The sequence below is a fragment of the Eptatretus burgeri genome, chromosome 8, assembly GCF_056783735.1.
Source record: "Eptatretus burgeri isolate ZD-2024b chromosome 8, Ebu_testis_v1, whole genome shotgun sequence".
NCBI classification, from domain to species: Eukaryota; Metazoa; Chordata; class Myxini; order Myxiniformes; family Myxinidae; genus Eptatretus; species Eptatretus burgeri.
This window is the reverse complement of record NC_140968.1, coordinates 87969140-87993356: the sequence shown is the minus strand read 5'-3', so window position 1 is coordinate 87993356 and position 24217 is coordinate 87969140. Positions and strand designations below refer to the sequence as shown.

At 37.9% G+C, this 24217-nt stretch overlaps 1 protein-coding gene across 2 annotated transcripts in view; it reads left to right on the top strand.

Annotated features, from left to right (window-relative positions):
- LOC147022226 (uncharacterized) overlaps window positions 1–3123 on the top strand; it is a 58965-nt gene extending 55842 nt beyond the window's left edge. For both annotated transcript variants that reach the window (XR_015061119.1, XM_085892922.1), the window contains one exon: window positions 1982–3123. Coding sequence is in view for 1 of the 2 variants with exons in the window: in XM_085892922.1 (XP_085749048.1) it covers window positions 1982–2001 (20 nt within the window). In the remaining variant the exon portion in view is untranslated. The remainder of the gene's footprint in view (window positions 1–1981) is intronic.
- Window positions 3124–24217: the final 21094 nt, after the last annotated feature.

The following is a 24217-nucleotide window of genomic DNA, read 5'->3' as shown; positions in this document are numbered from 1 at the left end:
TGGATCCGGATTCGGATCTTCACTAAAATCCAATCAATTCGTCCTTGTCACACACCCAACCTGTCCACCAGGTTTCGTTTGAATCCATCCATAACTTTTGGAGATATTGTGGTGTTTGTCGTTTTTCGCCCAATCACTCATTCCTGAAGAATCACTGAAAAAATTCTCGTATCCGGATCCACATTTTCACCAAAATCTAATTGATTCGTCTTTGTCACAAACTCAACTTGTCCTCCAAGTTTAATCTGAATCCGTCCAAAACTTTTGGAGATATCCTTCTCACAGACAAACAGATGTGAGTACAACCTCCGTCGACTTTAGGTGGCAGATGTAATGCAATGCCCCCTGATGCGTAACATCACATGACCCACCTTAAGTTACAAAGACTTTCTTCTTCTCACACATATAAAACAACTGGCTGCCGATTTCCTAGATTCCTGAAGGCACAGCTATGTTGCCAATGCAGTGTCTCACACAGATTAGAGCAAGAATATGGAATCTGTTCATTGTACTCGCACACAGCAATCTACTGTTAGTAATTATGGAAAAGTGCAGTGGAGTCGTTCGCCCAAACTAGTGAAGGTAAGCAGATCAGAAAACTGGATTAATGTTGCTCTGAATGATGGTGAATGGTGATACAACTCCTCGCTAGCGATGCTGCAGGGTGACAGTTTATAGTCATGTCAGGAATCAAACGCAGACTGGAGACAGCTCAAAGTTTAGTATGCTACGTCTGAGCTATCCTGAGAACCTGTAAGGTATGCTGTCATGCAGGTGATGGTATCATTCATGTACTTTTTGTGTTTGCAAAAATTATCGCAAAAATAATTTGGCTTGAAAAAATTGATTTTGTAAGAACCTGTTTGTTTGTGTTTGTTTGCGGTCGAATAACTCAGATTTTTTTTGGGTTCCATCACACATTTGTATATTTATGTTGCTTCACCTGCATTGAATTAATTTGGACTTTTCATTTCCTAATGGAAGGTGCATTGTTATTCTTCTGGTTATTATTTTCCCCAGGCGTTTTCTAAAATGTTTTTTTTTTAAAGGGGGGATTATTGTAATCAGCTCTGTCTGTCATTGTCTTTCACACTATCTCCTAAATGGTTGTGCAGAAATTCCCCAAACTGGTGGTTATGATCACCACATGGCAAGAAGGTGTGAGAGCAGTATCATTTGGCTTCGCCCTCGAGCCCCTGGGGTGGGGTAAAAATGGCAAATTCCCTCAAAATGCAATTAGGGAAGTTTTTAAACCATTTTTAAATGAAACTTTGTTTGTGCAATCAATATTGGGGGACATGTGAAATATGCAATGATTTTCTTCGATTTGACCTCTGGTTCATGCCCCAGGTGGGTGGGGGACTTGGGGACATGGGTAAAAACATAAAAATAAAATTTAACTCAAAATTTGATATTGAATCATTCCTGCTGGAATTTTTTTGCTATCTTTCAACTTTGCTTTAGATGGGAAGCGTGAGGAGTTGTGATTACGTGCCACCGACTTCACTCAAGACTCGAGGTTGACCTATTTTCATCCAATATCAAATCTAATCATTTGCTTGTGCACTTTACCTGTCCTGTCGACCCTTTTGCAAAGTAGGTCATGATGAACTGTTTATGACCTGACCTGACCTTTGATTTATTTCAGCCCTTGTCTTACATTTTAACCTGCTGATACAACTTGGGTGTCTCAAAGTCCATTTGTCATGAGGAACAATAAATTATAAACAACGAAATGTACATATGGCTTCCTTTACCTGCACTATTTTACCAGTCAACTGATTTCAGTGACCAATGTAATCGCAACACTTGGTGATCTCCAACCCTTTCTAATTCACCACTCATAGACCATGTCTTTGCCTCCCTGTCTCCCATTGGTTCTCTGTCAGTCTGTGAACCTGCTTCCCTCTGTCATTTTGCTCATCGATGAACCGAGACCTCTATATCCCAAATAATAATAAGTGTTTTTTTTTTTTTGCAGCGGCATGTGTGGCTTCCTGAGCAATGCTGAGTGGTTAAAAAAAAAAACACGGAGCAGCCACAGGCACTCTGCACACAGAACCCTCCCAGCTTGTCAGCTACAAAATGCAGAACCTCCACCCCCACATTTCTGGTGTCCACAGTGCCTGAGTTCGCTTGTTATCAGCCACTGATGCATTTTTCTTCTCTGCTGGAAAACTATCTCTCTTCTCCTTTCCTGCTTACATATGTCCAAGTAAATTTGGCTTGCTTGGCTTGGCTATAAAATCTAGGGAGCTTCGATGGGTAGTCTGTGGGACTGTGGCAGTGCATAAGCTGCAGTCTCAGCCACAGTGGGACACAGCCACAGTCTCAGCATCAAAATTTCCTGCAAGTGCCCATTACAGGACTAAGTGACAGTTTTAATCAACTGAGAATGAGCTTTGAGGTATTTTGCTTGGTTAAATTTTTAATTTGCTGCAGTAATTACTATTTAACATGTAATGAATTTTAATGCGATAATTAGATTTCTTGAAATGTTGTGGATGCATTTATAGCCTAACACATTAATTAAATACAATACATTTGTCACTGTACTTTTTTGTTTGATGCAGCCTCATTTGTATTGAAAGTGCATAATAATATTTCAGACAAAACATTGACAACTTCACCTGCATTAAATTAAATATTTTTAATGTTGTCTTCAATTGCTTCTTATAGTGATATTCAAGAAGCGATACACCAGCACAAACATATTTGGCCACATCGTTGTGATGTGGTCAAAATACTGGTCGATTGAAGGATGCATCCCCATCAAGCCAACGATGACGTTCCACAATCCAGAGACCATGTACGCTATCACTGGGTACATGGCTTGTGTGGATTGGGAATTCGGCTTACTCTATCATGGCAATCTGCCAGCGCTCCTTTGCCCCAGCCTAATGAGGCATAGCGCAGAGTGATGCATTGTTCCAAGCTTGTGAGCTGACCTCGACATTGACTTGCTCCTTATGATAAAGGACCATCAGGAAATGAAATAATGCACCAGAGTGACGTCACAAACAAGCCACAACAAATAAAATCACTTCTTCCTTCCTAATAATTTCTCACCCCGAAACATCAATCCTTTTTTTTTCCACATCACCAGCAAAGCTTTTTTGATAATACAGGCAATTATAGCTGAGAAAAAACATATATATATATATATATATATATATATATATATATATATATATATATATATATATATATATGTCTCAATTTATTAGTGCCGTTTCTTACTCAAATTTCAATGAAACAGAAATATTGTGAATCATTTAGGGATTTGGCTGCGAATCTGTGAATGATGTTTGGGTGCACACATGGGAATGAATTCCCAACCTCAACATTTTTGCATCCTTCGACCGGACTTTTAATGAAGGCATCACATAATAGTGTCTCTGTGGTGACAGTAAATTTGCAAATTTATTGGCCAAGAGTTTCCTGCTCAGGTGTCAGTGTTCAAGTTTTCCAGGATATTTTTTCTCCCACAGGGTGACTGTTTAGCAGGATATAAGGGACTATTATTACTCTGAATGATTTCCCTGGGCAGCTGTCAAAGCCTCAAAGAAAATTCTAAATGCATACACAAGGCATTCTCTGACAAAGTACAGTATGCCTTCATTTTATGCATTATCACCCATAAATGCATTGTTAAACAACTTTTTTGAGCAAGTTATGATTTATTTGTGAATCATGAGCATAATCTATTTTCATCAACAGCTTGAGAAATTGGCACCTTCCAGTGTAGAAAGGCAGAAACATGTGTTAACACAGAACAAGGTCCCATGCGCAGTCTCCCATTGCCATCTCTTTTGAGCCTGCTTGTTGTTAAAGCTTTATCTCATGTTAAAATTGGCTAACAATTAACTTTTTTGGGGTTCATGATAGGATTATTTCCCGATCAGATAAATGTATGTCACGTTTTGGTTGAGGATTTTTATTTTCCTCCATGAATCACTTTTCTACATTTGTGGTTTCTTTACTGTAATGGAACCAATAACATTTTATGGTTGTGGAATGCATTTGCAAACATAAATCACTCTTTTTCGAACAGGCTGTTACCAAGGTGCTTTAAATTTTGACTTGGACTTGCTTCTCAACGGTAGAGTAATGTATGTAAATATATTTGAGGGAGTTTGTCTTGCTAACCGTGATAACCATTACACCATAATCATGTTTCTTTCTTTAATGCAAGTGTTGAAAATAGATTGTTGAAAAAAAAATGTATGTATCTCGACTGATAAATGTCAGTGTGTGTGCATGTGCAAGTGCATGTGCAAGTGCATGTGCAAGTGCATGTGCAAGTGCATGTGCAAGTGCATGTGCAAGTGCATGTGCAAGTGCATGTGCAAGTGCAAGTGTATGTGTATGTGTATGTGTATGTGTGTGTCTCCTCCATAGCTCCAAAACCATAAAACCTAGCAGCCTGAAACTTTGCATGCATACTAAGGGAACTCCAAGGAAGTGCATGAATGACAATTCGGTGTTTGGGTTAATTAAAATACCCCTTTTGAAGATAATTAACGGCCTTATTTAATTATCCTTTCTCAAGGCTCATCCTTGGTCAGCCCTCTGCCAGATTGTTGGGGTCTTAATTCGCCATTTTGTTTGGCCTATCCATGCATGCCTTGATTTGGAAACACTCTCACGGACTAATTGAAGTATATAATCGAAACTTTATATCTGGTTTGAGAATCGAATCTCATGGAAGTTTAGATTTAACATTTTACTTCTTTGTGGGATTGTGATGGAACAATGTCAAAAGATATCATGATGCTAATCCATAAGAGGATTGTGTTGTGGTATTGTGGCATCATAATGTGGTGCTGTTCTTCATTGTTATTGTTCTTCATTATTCTTCTTCATCCATCACAATCTCAGAAAAAGGAACATGTCAAAATATGCAGTGATGTTAACCCATAAGAGGATTGTTGTGTGGTATTGTGGTGTCATTCCTACCTTGTCTGGTTGTTTTTTGTGATTTAATCCCTCTATGTCTTCACATTTTTTAGATCCTCGTGGAGGATCTCGTCTAACTCACGTTGTTGTTCTTGTGGACTTTTTTGTTTCACAGTCTGCAGTTTTCATCGAAACTTCCTGAAACTTGGCATATATATGTAAAAATACCCTGCACAGACAGTAAAGATCTCCGATTTTGAAAAATCCTCCGAGAAAAAAAGTTATGATGTCAAAATATCTCCGCTAATGGAAATCGCCTAAGAAAATATCTCCGAAAGTAAGCAAGCTTTTTGAATTATGTTTGCGGGAATCGAACAGGGCATTAGCAGAGATGAATTACCGCACATATGATATCACTATGATGTCATATCAATTTTTATGACGTCATTCCTATTTTTTGACATTTTTTGTTTCACAACCCAGAGTTTTCATCGGATCTTCATGAAACTTTCCATGTATATGCAGAAAGCCCACGCGTAGGCAGTAACCATCTCCTATTTCGAAAATTCTTCCTAGAAAAAAAGTTGACGTCATAATATCGCCGCTAATGGAAATCGCCTATACCATTATCTCGGAAACTATGTTTTTAGTTTGAATTTTGAATTTTGTTTGCGGGAATCAAGCTGGGCATGAGCACAGATAATTTATCGCAAACCTGATACATCACAATGACGTCATATTCGTTTTTATGATGTCATCATTAAGAGGACGAGGATCTTAGCTCATTCGAGCTTGTTTTAAATGTTTTTTTCTCTTGTTTCTGCAATTTTTTAAAGCAATAAAATGTTTAATGTTTTTTTTATATTTTGTTATTTTGGTATGGAGTAAATCCATCTATGTTGTGAAAGTTGGCTTATTGGTACATTCTATCCCCCAATCCCGGCTTTTGGTTTAGTCCACTCTAAAGATTACCACATCTGCAGAAATGTCAATGTGAATATCATTTTAAGAAATAATAAAATGCTTAATATTTTATATATTTTGTTCTTTTCATAGGGAATAAATCCGTCTATGTTAGTAAATTGTTTTCATACTTGTTTCAGTTGATTTGGGTGATGGTTTGGATATGTATCGATTTTGGAATGGTTCTGTCTCGTGTCAATTGCCCCCCTCCCACACTCCTGCATGGTTTGGTTGAGTCCACATTTATGTTAGTTTTATTTTCGTTATAAAACGATTAATGTTTCATATATTTTCAAATTTTGAGTTGTGTGCACTAGCTCAGAGACAAAGTAACTTCCTCACGTTGAAATCACCATCATAGCTTCAGCAGTTATTGAATTGGATTGGGCTACAGTTTTACATTGTTTTTAGAGTTGAAGAATCAGAAGAAGAGAATGTACAAATTGGCGTTTTAGCGATCTCTTGATGTGATACTTTAGTGATGTATCCTGCCATCTTGTTAAGTTTTGGTTGTTCAGAAAATGCTCAAAAATAAAAGTTATGGCTTTTAAATGCTTATGACTTCACTCTATAGTAGTCTATGAGCATATCATTGTGTACACATTTGAATGGGTAGCCATTTTATTCCCGTATCATCCCTCCATATAGAGTACTATTGTACTCCATGACATTGGATTCGGATTAAATACTCACAAATACCACCCTTCGCTTTGCTGACGGGAATACGAGTTGGGATTTAGGGGGGGGAGGGGTGGGAGAAAAAGTGTCACAATGGCTGGCAGTAGGGTGAATATACTGATTCTGGCTCACTTTTCCCCATGTAAATGAATGGGGGATTTTCAGCGATTCATTTTTTATTTCCCTAAAAAGTAAACCCCCTTTTTATCCCAAGGTATATTTATTTGTCTCCCCTTTTAACCTTGGGACACTTTTTTTTCAAATCACCAATGCAATAAGATAAAGATTTGTTCAAGTAGTAAAGTAGTAATGTGATTTGCTAAAGGTGATTCTAAAGAAATATCTGAAACATGTAAGCCGAGGGACACTCTTTTTCAAATAACCAATGCATATTGTTTAGCTCACTCATTGAACCTATAAAGATTTGTTCATTCTCAAATTCCTTCAATAGTTCAATTTTCTTTGCACAATAATCCCCATCTAAAATATTTAAAAACAAAACATTTGAATCTTTCTATTTTTTACGATACCCCTTTTGTGCCATTACGAAATGATAAACTTCTCTTCATGCTCTTGTTTGACCACCTCCTGAGCCACAGGTTATTTTTGTTAAGCCACGCCCACCTTGTATAAGCCCCGCCCACTTCTAAATGAAATTTCCCTAAGCCACGCCCACTTTTCCTTAGGCCCTGCCCACTTTTCCTTATGCCCTGCCCACTTTTCATGAGGTATTCCATAAGCCACGCCCACTTTTCCTAAGTCCCGCCCACTTTTGCTAAGCCCCACCTACTCTTGCATCATTTACAGTTCATCTCTGACTCACAAAGAAATCACCAGAAAATTCTAGAATGTTATGCTTTTGAAAAATTTGCCTGGGCTTGCCCAGGGAATTTCCAAAGGAAACCACACCCACCATTCTTTCCCTATAAAAGCCTCAAGCCCAGGCTCCATTTTAAACATTTTTTTTGCTGGCAATGGTGTGCTGTGTGCTTGCCTGGAGATCGACTACTTGTATGGAACTAAACCTTCAAGTTGATGAACTGGATTCAAACTTCTTATCCATTGAGGTAAGATTTTATTTCCCTATTTTCAGTTTGATTTAAGCATCGACTCATTTAATAATTAAATAACTTGATGAATACATTATTATTTTCTCTCACAGGAAATTGTATCTGAAAATACTGATTTTGCCACAACTTGGGGCGAAATTGTTGGCTTGGTTGAAGACCTCGTGAGCGACCAAGACCTACAGAACGAGCTAGGCCTTGGGTGGGATGACTTTGGGGTTCCTTGGAGATTGACTACTTGTATGGAACTAAACCTTCAAGTTTATGAACTGGATTCAAACCTCTCATCTGTTGAGGTAAGATTTTATTTTTCTATTTTCAAAGTTTGATTGAAGCATACTCATTTAATAATTAAATCACTTAATTAATACATTATTATTTTCTCTCACAGGAAATTGTATCTGAAATAACAAATGAAAATACTGCTTTTGCTACAACTTGGGGCGAAATTGTTGGCTTGGTTGAAGACCTTGTGAGCGACCAAGACCCACAGAACGAGCTAAGCCTCGAGTGGGATGACTTTGGGGTTCCTTGGAGATCGACTACTTGTATGGAACTAAACCTTCAAGTTGATGAACTGGATTCAAACCTCTTATCTGTTGAGGTAAGATTTTATTTTCCTATTTTCAAAGTTTGAATGAAGCATACTCATTTAATAATTAAATCACTTAATTAATACATTATTATTTTCTCTCACAAGAAGTTGTATCTGAAATACAAAATGAAAATACTGCTTTTGCTACAACTTGGGGCGAAATTGTTGACTTGGTTGAAGACCTTATGAGCGACCAAGACCCACAGAACGAGTTCGTCCTTGATGACCCAACCAAAGAGTTATACCTTGGAGATCAGCAAAATCCTGAAAAAGAGTTTTGCAACAATAGTACTCATTGTGAGTTATCAAGACAATAACCCCTGAACAAGTTATACCTTGATGAGCCAGAATTCAAGTTTTGTCTTGGAGACTCACAAATTTCAGACATTTTGAAAAAATGGAGTTTTCCTTGATGATCCATAGTTATACGATGTGAGATCTATCACTGAAACGCATAAAAATTGGAAAAATGGAGTTTTCCTTGATGATCCACAGTTATACTATGTGAGATCTATCAATGAAACCCATCAAAATTGGAAAAATGGAGATTTCCTTGATGATCCACAGTTATACTATGTGAGATCTATCACTGAAACCCATCAAAATTGGAAAAATGGAGTTTTCCTTGATGATCCACAGTTATACTATGTGAGATCTATCAATGAAACCCATCAAAATTGGAAAAATGGAGATTTCCTTGATGATCCACAGTTATACTATGTGAGATCTATCACTGAAACCCATCAAAATTGGAAAAATGGAGATTTCCTTGATGATCCACAGTTATACTATGTGAGATCTATCACTGAAACCCATAAAAATTGGAAAAATGGAGATTTCCTTGATGATCCACAGTTATATGATGTGAGATCTATCACTGAAACCCATAAAAATTGGAAAAATGGAGATTTCCTTGATGATCCACAGTTATACTATGTGAGATCTATCACTGAAACCCATAAAAATTGGAAAAATGGAGATTTCCTTCATGATCCACAGTGATACGATGTGAGATCTATCACTGAAACCCATTATATTTCTGGAAATTGTGATTCTACCTTGGAGTCTTGGATAGATGGTTATATTTTTGGAGACTTGAAATGTGGGTTCTGGCTTGATAACTCACAATGTGATACGTATCTTGGAAACTCAACAGGAATGTGGTTATACCTTGGAGACTTGGAAAGTTGGGTTTATTTTGGAGACTTGAAATGCTACCACTCTTTGGGATCTAAACCTATCAAGAAAGTTCTTACTCCCCCTTTCTACGTCATCAAACCTGAAAGCCTTAAAAGACAGAATTGGAAGAAGAGAAAAAAATATATATTGTTAGTTCTGGGAAGAAAGTGCAGGTTTACTTCCCCTTTCTACATCATCAAACCTGAAAGCCTTAAAAGACAGAATTGGAAGAAGAGAAAAAAAAACGTAAAAAATATATATATAGGTGGAAATCTCATTTTGAAAAAGACATTGTGTTGGGGGGTTGGGGTTGAAATTTTGAATGTGAGGGTTGGGACACACACACACACACACACACACACACACACACACACACACACACACACACACACACACACACACACACACACACACACACACACACACACACACACACACACCAGCAAACAAAAGTTAAGCCTTGACTATTCAGTTGAGGATTCTGTATTTGGGGTTCACAGATCTAAGAACGTCCCCCTTCACACACATTATATACTGTTATACACCTTGGACTTGGCCCTCGAGTGTTCAAAATGGTGTATAGTAGGAGGGAGAGAAGGACCCATTGCTCCCATGGGTATTATCTGCTTAGTTTTGTCTTTTGTCATTCCTGTGAATAAAATGAACCTAAAATCTCTTCCCCTTCTAAATCGTATATCTTATAAGTCCAAGGAACCGTATCTATTACATAAACAATTTAAAAAAGTTCGTTCATCCATCGTTTAATATCACCTTTTTCAAAATGAGATTTCCACCTATATATTCTTACTATATCACCAACTTTGAACTTAGGTTTTCTGATATTAATCTCTTTTTCATATTTTAGTTTTGTAAATGTTTCTGATGGTTTCATATTTGCTTGCTTTCAAACCTCGAGTCAGATTCTGCAACCGGTCCAGACGGCATCAGCCCACGTGTCCTCAAAGCCTGCTCTTCTGCTCTTGCTCACCCTCTCTCTGTTCTATTCACCCTCTCATTTGCCCAAGGTCATCTGCCATCTGCTTGGAAATCTGCTAACATCACTGCCCTGCATAAAAAAGGTGCAAAAACAGATCCCTGTAACTACAGACCAATCAGCCTTCTCCCAATCATCAGCAAGGTGATGGAATCCATCATCGCTTCAGACATGAAATCTTTCCTCTTCTCCAATGGCTTGATTTCCAATCATCAATTTGGTTTCAGACCAGGTCACTCTACCCTGGATATGCTGCTTCTGCTCTCCCATCAATGGATGGAGGTCCTCAATGCCAGACAGGAAATCCGTGCCGTATCCCTGGACATATAACGTGCTTTTGACACAGTCTGGCACCCTGCCCTACTCACCAAACTCTCTTCCCATGGTATTCAAGGCCATCTCCACTCATGGCTCGCAGACTTCCTCTCCTGTCGCAGTCAATGTGTGGCCCTAAATGGAGTTCTTTCATCTCCTCTTCTTGTGCAGGCTGGAGTTCCTTAAGGTAGCGTTCTGGGCCCTGTTCTTTTTCTGGTTTTTATCAATGATCTCTCGGACTCTCTGGAAAATCCTCTATTTCTCTTTGCCGACGACTCCACCCTCTGCCGTACCATCTGTCATCCCTCAGACCGGCAAGCAGCAGCTTCTTCGCTCACTGCAGATCTGGATAAAATCACAAACTGGTCCAACACGTGGAACATGTCTTTCAATCCAGACAAATCTCACACTCTCACTATGTCTCTTCGAAAGGACCATTCACAAAACCCCCCCATCCACTTTCTCAACAATCTTCTGGAAGAAGTCTTTTCTTTCAAGCTTCTGGGTCTCACTATCTGCAATGACCTTTCCTGGGAAAGTCACATTTCCAACCTCGCCTCAAAAGCCAGTTGCCGACTGGGAATCCTCCGTCGTGCAAAGTCCTTCCTCGGCCCTCTTGAGCTCCTGACCACTTACAAAGCTTTTGTCCGTAGCCTGATGGAGTACTGCTCTCCCCTCTGGGTTGTTGCGCCTGCCTCCCACCTTTCTCGGCTTCACGCTGTCGAAACCAGGGAATTTAAGATCATCGGCATCTCCCGCAATGAAGCTGAGTCTTTGGGCCTCTCACTCAATCACCGCAGGTTGGTCGGTGGTCTTTCTGTCTTCTACCGACTCCTCTCCAGCCTTGCCCCCCCTGCTCTCTCTGCGATTTGTCCCCACCACATTTCCACAGGGCGCTCAAGGTCCGCCAACAACCCCCTTCTGGTAAAACTACCAAAATCATGAATCACTGCCCATCTTCACTCTTTCATTCCTCTTTTTTCCCGCCTTTGGAATAAACTTCCTCACTCTATTCTTTCCCATTCTTCCCTCCAGGCTTTCAAAACAGCTGTTCACCACCACCTCTTATCTTCCCCATCCAAATCCTCGATCTTTTCTACCCCGATAATCCACCCAAGCCCACTTCCTTCAATTCTCCTGCTTTCCTTCCTGAAAGTCCCTGTAATGTCCATCTTCTCTTCGCCATGTTCCCCGTCCCATCCCCATCCCTCTCCCTTCCACAGTTCACCAAATGTGTCTGTTCCCCACTGTTTTGTCCCTTCCACTCCCGCCCCTCTTGTCTCATGCCTCCTTGCTGTGAGTTGTGTGTTAGCTCTCATACGAGCCTCAACCAAGGTATACAAAAAAAAAAAAAAAACGAGTTCTGTGAACTTTTTCTAGTCTCTCTTTTCAGGTACAATTAAAACGTTCAACAACAACGGCCTTCCCTTCATTAACGGTACTGTATAATGCAATACTGTTATTTTTTAGAAAATTCATAAATGTCTTGTTATAAAACTCTTTACCCTCATCAGTCCACAATTTTTTTAGGTTTTCTCTTACTTTTATTAAATATCTGTGAAAGGCCAACAGAAGAGTATTACCTGTTTTGTTTTTTAAAGGGACAACCCATGTGTATCTACTCCTCAAATCAATAATGGTTAAAGCATACTTGTACCCCTTATCATTATTGAGTTCAATCAAATCAGCGGACCAGATATAATCAACTTCCTTGGAATAAACCTTCCTTCTCTGAAACTTTGTGAATATCAGTTTATGTAATTCATCAGCTAATTGTTCTTCAGTCTTAATGACATCATTAGAGCCAATAAGTTTTTTGAATTTCCAAATCCAAGTTTCAATTTAGCACTGATCATCTTCTTCACAATGAACCGATCAACTTTTTCTCTCAAGGTTGGATTTTGTATCAGAGACAAATTATACATTTCTCTACCGGCTTCATGCTTTTCTTCCAAAGTTGTGGTATTCCCATAATCAATATCGTGTCTCATGCACACTTCATCAACTCTATTGATGGGTTTACTCCATGATTTAGGATTGTCTGTCTCATCTAATCTTTTATCCAAGTTTGTGCCTGGACCACAGAAAGAATACCCTGGTAGATGTAATTCCCCTGGTATTCCAGTCGTCGTAAATTTACTTCCTGATAAAAGCTTTTGTATATCTCCTCCGAGTTTGTGTTTGGAGATAAATTGATTTTTTTTTTGAACCACACACCGAACATATACCTTTTTGTATAAACCTGTTATTTTTACTTTTAATATATGAAATATTTTTAGTATTAGTTTTCTTTTTACATTTGAGACAATAACTCATTTATTTATGAGAAAAATTCCTGCAGAGTGCAAAAACCTTTTTAGTTTCCAATATGCACATTTGAATCTCAATTTTTAAAACATAAAGAATCCTTAGAAATGCCTTCACTCTCTCCTCCATTTATTTAAGAAAAAAATGAAAAACTTGAATTAAAATGAATATCTTGTCGATGTCAATAGTCTTGTCGAAAGTATTGCAAATGGACTTGTCAATTCTTTGTTTTCCTCCTCGGTGGGTTGAGTTATTTTCTGTAATACCACCAATCTTTTTTTAATCTCACTGGTTTCCATATTTTCATATTTATTCATTCTCGCTCTTTCCTGCTTCTCTCTCTTCTCTCTCTCTCCTTCTCTCTGTTCTCTCTCTCCTCCTTCTCTTTCTTCTCCCTCTCCTCCTTCTCTTTCTTCTGTCTTTCCTCCTCTCTCTTCTCCTTTTCCTCCTCTTCCCTCTATTCTTCAACTCCTTCCTCATCCCTTACTATCCTTGAATCACTTACTCCCCATAGAATATCATACATATATTCATCAGGATTTCTTGTTATTCCTGTATCCAAAATATTTTTTTTTACAACAGGAAACCAATAAAATTTCTTTTGAATTTCTAAAAGAGCCTTACCTTTTCTTAACTTTATAACTTTATCATTATTTAACATTCCAATTAAATCTAAAGTTGTCGGTTTATCAACATCAGCATAATGCCAATCTTTTATTGAAAATTCCTCATTCTTATGTTGTGGAACATATTTATTAAAATACCGAATACCCTTTTCTTGAAGGTATGCTTGGACACAGAAATGATAATTTTCTTGAAGCCTTCTTGCTGTCATTTATGTATTAGAAATATATGTTAGAATAATATTATGGCACGAAACACCTCCCCATCTTCCCATAGTTAAATCATTTTGTATTTCCTTACTTATTATATATAATCCTGGTTTTTTTTCTGTTTTCATGATATAAACTATGGCAAAACCATTATTATATTTAACCTTATAAAATTCTGTTATTTGTTGTTTATGAATCGTGCTTCCACAAAACTCATTCTCTATACCAAGTGGATAATGTTCTTCCTTACGAGACTGATTTAATTGTTCCAGGTCTTCTAGGTCAATTTTAAATGACCAATTATACCCTAAATCATTCATATCATACCCCGTTGTTCTATTCTCATACAAATGAAACGCCCTTCTTTATAAAAATTTATTTTAATTCGAACTGTGAATTCTGTATGACCTGGAGATGAAATCAACACTACTGTATCCTTGGAATACACGGCCGTTTTATTTAAGGATATATATTGCGATAAATCGCTTAATCTCACCAAGTCATTCGCGTCAGTCAGGCTTGGATAATTTTTTTAACTTATAAGCATTTTTCATATTAATATTTTTGGTTATATTATATTTATGTCGTTCAGCATGTGCCTTTGTGTAATAATTTGATAAATCAATATCCAGTTCTTGGGATACACCAAAGACAGAACCATCTTTACCAACATAAGTCATTTCTATTTGATTGAAAATAATGTCATAAAATATTTTATTTTTGTTGAGTTGAAATAACACATATAGACATAATTGACCACAACACTTGGAATTTAATTCTTGGACTTGAAATGTTTGATAAACACCATTCTGTAAGAATTTTTTGACTTCAACAGGTGGTGGAAGACCAAAATGATCAAAATAAGATTTGCCTTGACTATTAAAAATACAAACCCAATGAGAACTGTTCCCATTATTATCTTCAAAGTTCATAATAATATTCTTTGTATGTTTAGGCACATTTGTTAATTCATCTCATACAAATAACCATTTTAGGAATTTTTTATTTCTTACAATATTTGACAAGCTGTAAATTTGATGTTGTATTCTTTCCAAATTTATTAAACCACTCATCAATGGTCATTTATTTATTCGAAAGATATATAATCCATTACCTCTTTTAGTTAATTTTACACCTGCTTGTGTGATAGAAGAAAGCATATCTCCAACTAACAATCAGGCTTTATCAGGCAGACCTTCAAGTTTTTCAGCAAAATCTACAATTACAGCACTTCCACTAATTTGTTTCTCCAACTCTTTGTTATGTCTTTCAAATTCTTTTTGAGCCTGGAGTTGAGCATTCCTTTCGTTGGCAGTTTTCACCGCTGTTGAAATACCACCCGTCAATGCTCCAACCGCACTTAATCCAGCAAAGAAAGGAATTAGAAATGGGAGAAATCCTCCACTCGTCTCTCTTATTGAATATTTTTTCAACATTGGTTTTGTCATTTTAATTTTAAGTGAGCCAGTATCATTCAAGATTTTAACCTGTTCTCTTGTGAGCAAAACATCAATTCTTACTGCTCCTTTTCTCTGGATTGTATTAACGTTAATCGTACAAGGCTTTTGATTTTGAACACAAGATGATAGTTTATGAAGATTGATTTGATTAACATATACCCCAGTTGGTACTTTGCCACTCATTTATTTAACAAAAAATTATGTGAGACTAATCATAACACCATTATCTGTATTAATCTGCAATTCTGTTTCTTCCAAAAGCAAACAATATGTATCAACTTCTTCACTCTCTCCTTTTTCAATGTATTGGGAAGTATCCACTCGATTAGACTTTATAGTTTCCTTTTGAGCGCTCAGGTCAAACGCATAGATTGTATACAAACTTTTAAATGCTGTCATATCCAAAATAGGTTCTTTATTTCCATTACTTTCACACACCTTTTGGTAAGACTTGTATGCTTCAGCCAAATCATTTTTTTCCCAATTAATTTCCAATCTATCTCGTGGATAAAATGTTCCATCTCGAGAAACGCAAAGTTGTTTCACCTTCGCATTATCACTCAATGCATTATTCTTATCAGTCACAGTATCACCATCTTGCTTTTTAAAAATGATCCACAGATATTGTGGCTTTCCTTCCAGAACAGCCAAATTCCACATGCAAGTGGTTTGGTTGAGTTTAACGTGTTGACATCTTCTTTTGAGGTATGATACACTGAGTGGTTTCTTTGAGTTAAGTCTTCTATTCAACATCTCTTCTGTTTTAAGATTAGGAGTATATTCATGAATATACCAACTCATTTCATCAATTACAAATTTATTCTTCTCACCAAAAGCATTACCAACACCAAAAAGCAATCTATTTTCATTATCATTCCTTTGGAGTTGAAATCTAATTTTAAGACCATACAGAACTTTATCATGATCACAAAATCCAAATATACTTTTAAGAGGAACTGCCACAGAAAAACTATTCCCTGCTTTTGTATCATCATTATACATTCCTTTCCTTTGATTATATCCAGGGTCTGTGTTTGTTCCCATTGACATATCAGGAATAAAACCTTCGACAGCCCCCTTTCCCATTCTATCATCGAATGAATATCGTGTAAATTTCATCATTTCAGATACAGCAGAGACATAATCAACCGCTTCAACTTCTTGTGTTGCAATGTAGAAACGCACACTATCAAACAATTTCCAGAAGAAATCATTTACGAGTGTAGCGTTTGTGTTATTCCCAGCCTTAGTGAATTTAAATTTACACAACAAGAAACTTTCGGATAGATTCAAATAGGTTTGTTGATTATTTATTTCAAAACTTTTTGTACCATTTGCATTCCAGTCTGTTCCAGTTATTACATTTACCTTGAAGTAATCTTCTTTTTTAGTGGAGTTTGAGATAATAATCGTATCATCCAAATCATAGATACGATCAATTGCTTCCATACTTGTATTTATTTAGGAAAAAAGATGTTAAAACTTTTGAAACCCTGATCCAAGTATTCGAATTATTTTCTGTCGTTCTTGGGGGGACAACTGGGTTTTGCCTTTCTTAATTTTTTTAATTGCTTGTAATTTATGAGGTTCCTTCTGGGCATCTTTTATGCTCTTTACACCACCTGCTACATTTCTCACAGCAGAAGCAGTTGAACCAATCAGGTCTTTATGTTTAAGAATAATTGAGCCAATACCCATTAGAGTATCAATTATCCCATCTCCTCTAAATTGATGTCCAACACCCCTTGGTCTCTTAGGTTTACAGTATCCTCTACCAAGATACATACCTTCACCCTTGTAGTATGGGGAAAGAAACATCCCTTTCCCTGTAATTATTTTAAATTATCCCAACTCGTGTTTCCTCACAATAACCATCATATTTATTTATTGGAAAACTTCACGTAGGTGAATTCTGATGGATATAACTTCCCTATTAAAAGAAATTGTACAATTATCTTGGTCGGTTATCCTAAAATTTACTCTGTGTCTGTTTTTTCCTGACACAGGAGGATAAACCAAATTTTTGGGTTCCCTATTAAATTTATAACCAATTGGGGTTGACCATCACCGGATTTATAACCATCACCGGATGACGGGATTGGGGCAAAGCCTTCGGGACCCCCAATCTTTGATAGGAGGGAAACCACGGGGTAACATCCCTGGGTCAGATTGCGGGAGAGTGTGTCAGAGTGGTGCTGAGGTGTCGTCCACCAGACGGCAGTCTCCTTGGGTTAACCTGAGGCGGTCCCTTCGGGTGGGTGCCTGGAATGTCCTATCCCTAAGAGAGGATGATCACCTGTCTCTGTTATCATCTGAGCTCAAGCGTTTGGACATCGGGATTGCAGCTCTCTCTGAGGTTCGGAGACCGGATTGCGGCGAGATAATGGTGGGTGGTTTCAGCTACTACTGGTCTGGTCGCTCTGATGGTTACCATACCCAAGGAGTTGCTGTAGCTGTGTCCAATAAGCTGACCCCAATGATAATTGAGGTAACACCGGTCAACGAGCGTATTATGAGATTAAGGATTCGTCACTCCTTAGGTGTCATTTCCCTGGTCTCTGTTTATGCTCCGACTGAGGCGAGTGATCTCACCGTGAAGGATGCATTCTACGCCACACTCGAGTCTGTGGTTGATCAGTGCCCCAGACGAGATACACTTCTAGTCTTAGGGATTTCAATGCATCGACTGGAACTGATAGGGACGGTTATGAGGTGTGTGTTGGTCCCCATGGGTCAGGAACTATGAACCAGAATAGCACTAAGTTCCTTGACTTTGCAAGAAGTCATGGACTTAGGGTGGCTTGTTCATGGTTTCAGCACCCACAAGCTCATCGCTGGACTTGGTATTCCAACGCTGGCGGTGTGGCAAAGGAGATTGACCATGTCCTCATTGACGGTCGTTGGAGGATGATCCAGAACTGCAGGGTCTACCGGAGTGCTCAGTTCCTCAATACTGACCACAGGCTTGTTGTAGCAACTCCAAAGCTGCACCTTAAATCCTGGAGAATGGTACCATCCCAGCCGAGGCTGGATGTTGCCAAGCTCAGGGATGAGAGAGTAGCTGAGGAGTTTGCGAACAGGCTGAGTGGACACTTGGGGGGTCTGGGTGCTTTGGGGGGTCCTGAAGGGTTGTGGAGCGCCTTCAAGACCACCGTGCTTGATGTTGCCGGTGGATGCCTTGGAGCTCACCGCAGGGCAAAGAAGAATTTTGTCTCTCAAGGGACACTGGATACCATTGACCAGAGTCGCAGGGCCAGGCTGAATGGCAGAGCTGAGCTGTTCAGGGAGCTGAGGCGTAAAACTGTACATGCACTGAGGGTGGATGGACAAGGAGGCCTATGTGCGAGGAATCTGTGAGGGGGTAGAGCATCACCTGTGGACAGGTGATTCTCGTCCCGCTTACAGGGGAATTCGCGCATTACGTTCATTCAAGCCCATCCCTCGGAGCACTGCAGTTCGAGCAGAGAGTGGTAGGCTCTTGACAGAGGAGTCTGAAGTGAAGGCCCACTGGGCCGGTTACTTTGAGCGGTTGTACCAGGCTGATCCCCCAGCTGTCGAGTTGGACGTCAAGGGTGTTGCAATCCCTGTTGTTGACCCTCGAATCAACTGTGGTCCACCTTCGCTTGTGGAAACACAGGCTGCTGTGAACCAGTTGAAACGGGGCAAAGCTCCAGGGATCTGTGGTATCCATGCTGAACTTCTCAAGGCTGGTGGAAATGCTGCACTCGTGTCGTTGCATGCAGTTTTGTGTTCTGCCTGGAACACAGGCATCATCCCAACTGACTGGAAGAGGGGCCTTGTTGTCCCTCTCTGGAAAGGGAAGGGTGATCGCCAAGACTGCAACAACTACCGAGGGGTGACGCTGCTCTCAGTGCTGGGCAAGGTCTTTGCTCGGATAATTCTTGATAGGGTTCGCCACCATCTGCTTGAGCACCAGCGTCCAGAGCAGTCAGGCTTTACACCAAAGAGGTCAACGATTGACCGTATCCTTGCACTTCGTGTCCTCATCGAACGCAGTCGAGAGTTTCGGCAGGGGCTGCTTGCAGCCTATGTTGATCTCTGTAAAGCGTTCGATTCAGTGAATCGGGATGTCCTCTGGAGGATTCTTGGTCTTCGTGGGGTGCCACCAAAACTGATCGATCTGATGTCTGAATTCTACTCTGGTACTGAGAGTGCTGTGAAGTGTGGTGGTACCATCTCTGACTTATTTCCAGTTGTTACTGGAGTTCGTCAGGGATGTGTACTTGTCCCCACACTTTTCAGCACTTGTATGGACTGGATTTTAGGGAGGATGTCGGAGAGATCAAGTTGCGGTGCATCGTTTGGCAATGTCAAGATCTCGGACCTTGATTTTGCAGATGATGCAGTCATCTTTGCGGAGACTTTAGACATCCTCTTGGGGGCCCTGGAGGTGCTGAATGAGGAGTCGGAGCGATTGGGATTATGGGTTTCTTGGGTCAAAACTAAGATCCAGGCTTTCGGTGACATCTTGGATGCTGCTGTCCTGTCTGTGTCTGTTTGTGGTGAGGATGTTGAGGTCGTGGAGAGATTCACTTACCTTGGCAGTGATATTCATGTTTCTGCTGGCTGCGAGTCAGAGGTCAATAGACGTCTGGGTCGTGCCTGGTGAGTCATGGATTCACTGGATCATGGGGTGTGGCGCTGCTGGTACCTGTGCGGGAGGACGAAAGTCCGAGTCTTCGGGTCCTTGGTACTTCCTGTCTTGCTCTATGGGTGCGAGACTTGGACTCTGACCAAGGATCTGAGACGGAGACTTAATTCCTTTGGTACCAGGTCTCTTCGGAGAATCCTTGGCTATCGCTGGTCGGATTTTGTGTCCAACGAGCGGTTGCTGAGAGAGACTCGGATGAGATTTGTTACCTGCATAGTCCGTGAGCGTCAGTTGCGGCTGTATGGACATGTGGCTCGTTTTCCTGACGCTGATCCTGCTCACCAGATTCTCTCAGCGAGGGAGTCTCATGAGTGGAGGAGGCCAGTGGGCCGACCACGTGCCTCATGGTTGCAGCAGGTTGACCATCATCTCAAGGAGATGGGGATGGGCCTGGTATCTGTCTGGGGGATGGCCAGACGGAGGCCCCTGGAGTACCGGCGGAAAGTGGACGCAGCGTCGCGCTGTTCTGGCACATGCTCCCATAGCTGACCTTAACTACTATTGAACGAAATGTCATTTCACCTGATATATTAACATCCTTTATTTCATCAGGATTTACATCTTTTGGGTTGTTGAAAAAAATACAAATTTCTACTTGCATATTACAGATGGTCTTATCTTTTCTTTCCAAAGCTTCATCCATAAGGTTTTTTTTTTTGTTACTTTTTCTTGTTTCATTGCTTTTTCTAGTTTTGAATATATTACCAGAAGGTGAGGGGAAGCTTTTGTTCGAGATACTTTAATTGATGTTCTACCAGGTATTCTAAAATCCCTTCCACTGAAGGAAATTGAAGAACTCATCTTATCCACCATAATTGTTTTTATCCAATAGTTGTTATATTTATCTTTGTTCAATTTTACATCCTTGACATATTTCTCCGTATCTTTTACAAATGAAGAGATTGATTGAAACTTGTCTTTTGTCTCTTGAAACATTGTATTTATTAAGTGAAAAAAGTTGGAGGAAAAATGGTTTTAAGCACAGATTCACCTAGAAATTAAACGAAATTTTCATCAACAAAATTTTAGTTTCAGAAAATTTTTATTATATAAATATGGTGATTACAACGTACTGCGATGTTTTTAATCACGAATGTAAATATTATAAAAAAAACACCTTCAAACCAACAAACATACATTTAATCTATTTCATCAAATATCTCCTCTTGAGTTGGAAAGAAAACATTGTGATATCTGCTCAAAGGATGTTTTGAAGAGTAGTTATAATAGACATCTTCAATCACAAAAACACAAGAAAAATGAGTTTAAATTAAAGGGAGACTATTATATTGAATACATTGATGGGGCATTTAAAGGGCATATAAAAATAAGGATTTTTCAATTTGGAGAACCCGGTCCATCATCAATATCTGAATCAATTGAAAACCTGATGTTGAAAAAGTTATGAGAAAGACATTAAAAGAAATGAAAACTTTGAAGTTTTATATGGGGGTGAAAATGAATATGAAAAGACAAGATGAAGAACAAACTCCTTAAATGAGAACAGATCTTCATTTTATAACATCATTTCAAGATTTTTTGAAAAGTGGGGTTTATGAAGAACTATCAAGACAAGAGGAGGATGTTGATAATACAGTGGTCGGAAGTGGATTTCATATTAAAAAAAATCATCCTTTTAGATATACACATTCTAAAATCAAACCCTCTTAAAGCTTCCTCTTATATTGAATTACCAAAAGAAATAAAACTAAAGAAGGCAGTTGTTAATATTAAGAACAATGATAATAAATGTTTTCTCTGGTCTGTTCTTGCTCACTTACATCCACCAAATTATAATTCAGAAAGAGTAAAACAATATATGAAATATGAGAATACCTTGGACATTAAAGATTTTAAATTCCCAATGCCACTAACAGATATTCCTAAATTTGAGAAAAAGAATAATCTTTCTATTAATGTTAATGGATTAATGGATACAAACAAAGTTCAAATATTAAAAATTTCAAACAACTATAAAAATGAAGAAACACACATTGATCTTTTATATTTTAGTGTTTGAAAGAATTCACATTATACATACATCAATAATTTATCAAGATTAATCTCTTCTCAGGTATTCAGAACAGCAAACAAAATATATCCTTGGAACCGATGTCTTAATTCATTTCATACAAAAGAACGATAAGAACAACATTCAAAATATTGTAGTAATCATAAATCCGCTGTAATTACAATGCCTAAACCTGGTGAAAAGATGTATTTATGAAGATTATAATAAATCTATCATGCACCCATTTATGATATACGCTGATTTTGAATGTATCCTAAAAAAGATAAATACTGCTTCTCCTAAAACAAAAGAATCACATACAAATAAATATCAAAACATATTCCTTGTGGTTTCTGTTATTATATTAAATCATCTGTTAGAGAAAAGTATAATAAACTTGAACATTATAGTGGAAAAAAGCTTCACAAGAGTTTGTAAAACGATTAGAAAAGGATTGTATAAGTAACTAAATTAATGAAAGAAACAAATGAACCGATGAAATTAACCGAAGAAGAAAAATTAGAATTTAGAAAGAACAATATCTGTCATATTTGTGAGGAGGAAATTGAGGAGTCTAAAGTTAGGGATCATTGTCATCTTACTGGTAAATATCGAGGTCCCGCTCATTCCTGTTGTAATCTTAATTATAAATTTCCTTCTTTTATTCCAGTCTTTCTTCACAACAGCACCAACTATGATACACATCTATTTATAAATGAACTTTCAAAAACACCAGGGAATATTTCTGCCATAACAAACACAAGTCAAAAGTATATTTCATTTACAAAAATGATATTCACAAAACCTTTTACTCCTATTCGGTTTATAGATTATTACAAGTTTATGGGAACACCACTAGCCTACCGAGCATCAAATTTAAGCTCCACGGGGTCTTTTCAAAATCTTAATTCATTCTTTCCAAAAGAGAAAATTCTCACTAAAGAGGAAATTCAAATTAAAGAGAGAATTCAAAGTAAAGAGGAAATTCTAATTCATGAATAAATTCTAACTGAAGATGAATTTCTAATTATAAAGAAAGTTCAAACAATGAATGAAATTCTAACTAAAGAGGAAATTCTGATTAAAGATGAAATTCTGATTAAAGAGGGAATTCTAACGAGAGAGGAAATTCAAACAAGGAATGAAATTCAAAGTAAAGAGAAAATTCTTACAAGCAAGGGAATTTATCCTTATGATTATATGGATTCATTTATGAGATTTAAAGAAACACAACTTCCTTCAAAAGGAAGTTTCTATAATTACCTTTATGAAGAAGAGATAAGTGCTAAGGAATATAAACACACACAAGAAATTTGGAAAATATTTAAGCTAAAGAAACTTGTAGAATATCATGATTTGTATCTAAAAACATGTTTTATTGTTGGCTGATATGTTTGAAGCTTTTAGATCACTCTGTCATAATAAAAATTGTTATGGATTAGATCCTGCCCACTATTTCACAGCTCCTGGTTTAGCTTGGAGTGCAATGTTGAAAATGACAAAACAAGATATAGATTTAATCAGTGATGTAGATATGCTTTTGATGATTGAGAAGTCGAATAGAGGTGGAATATCACAAGTATGTTCAAAAAGATATGCTAAAGCAAATAATAAATATCTTCCAAATTATGATAGTGAAAAAGATAGTAATTATTTAATGTATTTTGATGCTAATAACTTGTATGGATGGGCAATGTCTCAATCTCTGCCTTATGGTAAATTAGAGTTGGTGGAAGAAAAGGATTATGAAAAGGCTTTGATGAATATTGTTATTTCTTCTCAAGAGGAATTGAATGAGGAAGAAGAAGGTTATTATTTTGAAGTTGATTTGAAGTACCCGAGTGATCTTCATAATAAGCATAAAGACCTTCCTTTTGCATGTGAGAAAGAAACCCTAAAGAAAGAATTGTTAAGTGATTTTCATAAAAGTTTTAATATTAAAGGCAAATCAACAGAAAAGTTAACAACATTCTATGATAAAGAGGGATATGTTTTGCATCAGAGAAGCTTGAAACAGTTTTTGAGAGAAGGATTGAGAGTTGCTAAAATTCATAGAGTTTTAAAATATAAACAAAGTCCTTGGATGAAAAAGTATATTAAATTCAATACAGATATGACAACAAATACAAAGGTAAAATTTGAAGGGGAATTCTATAAATTGATGAATAATGCTGTCTTTGGAAAGACAATGGAGAATGTTAGAAACAGGCAAAACATTAGATTTGCAACATCTTGGAAAGAAGC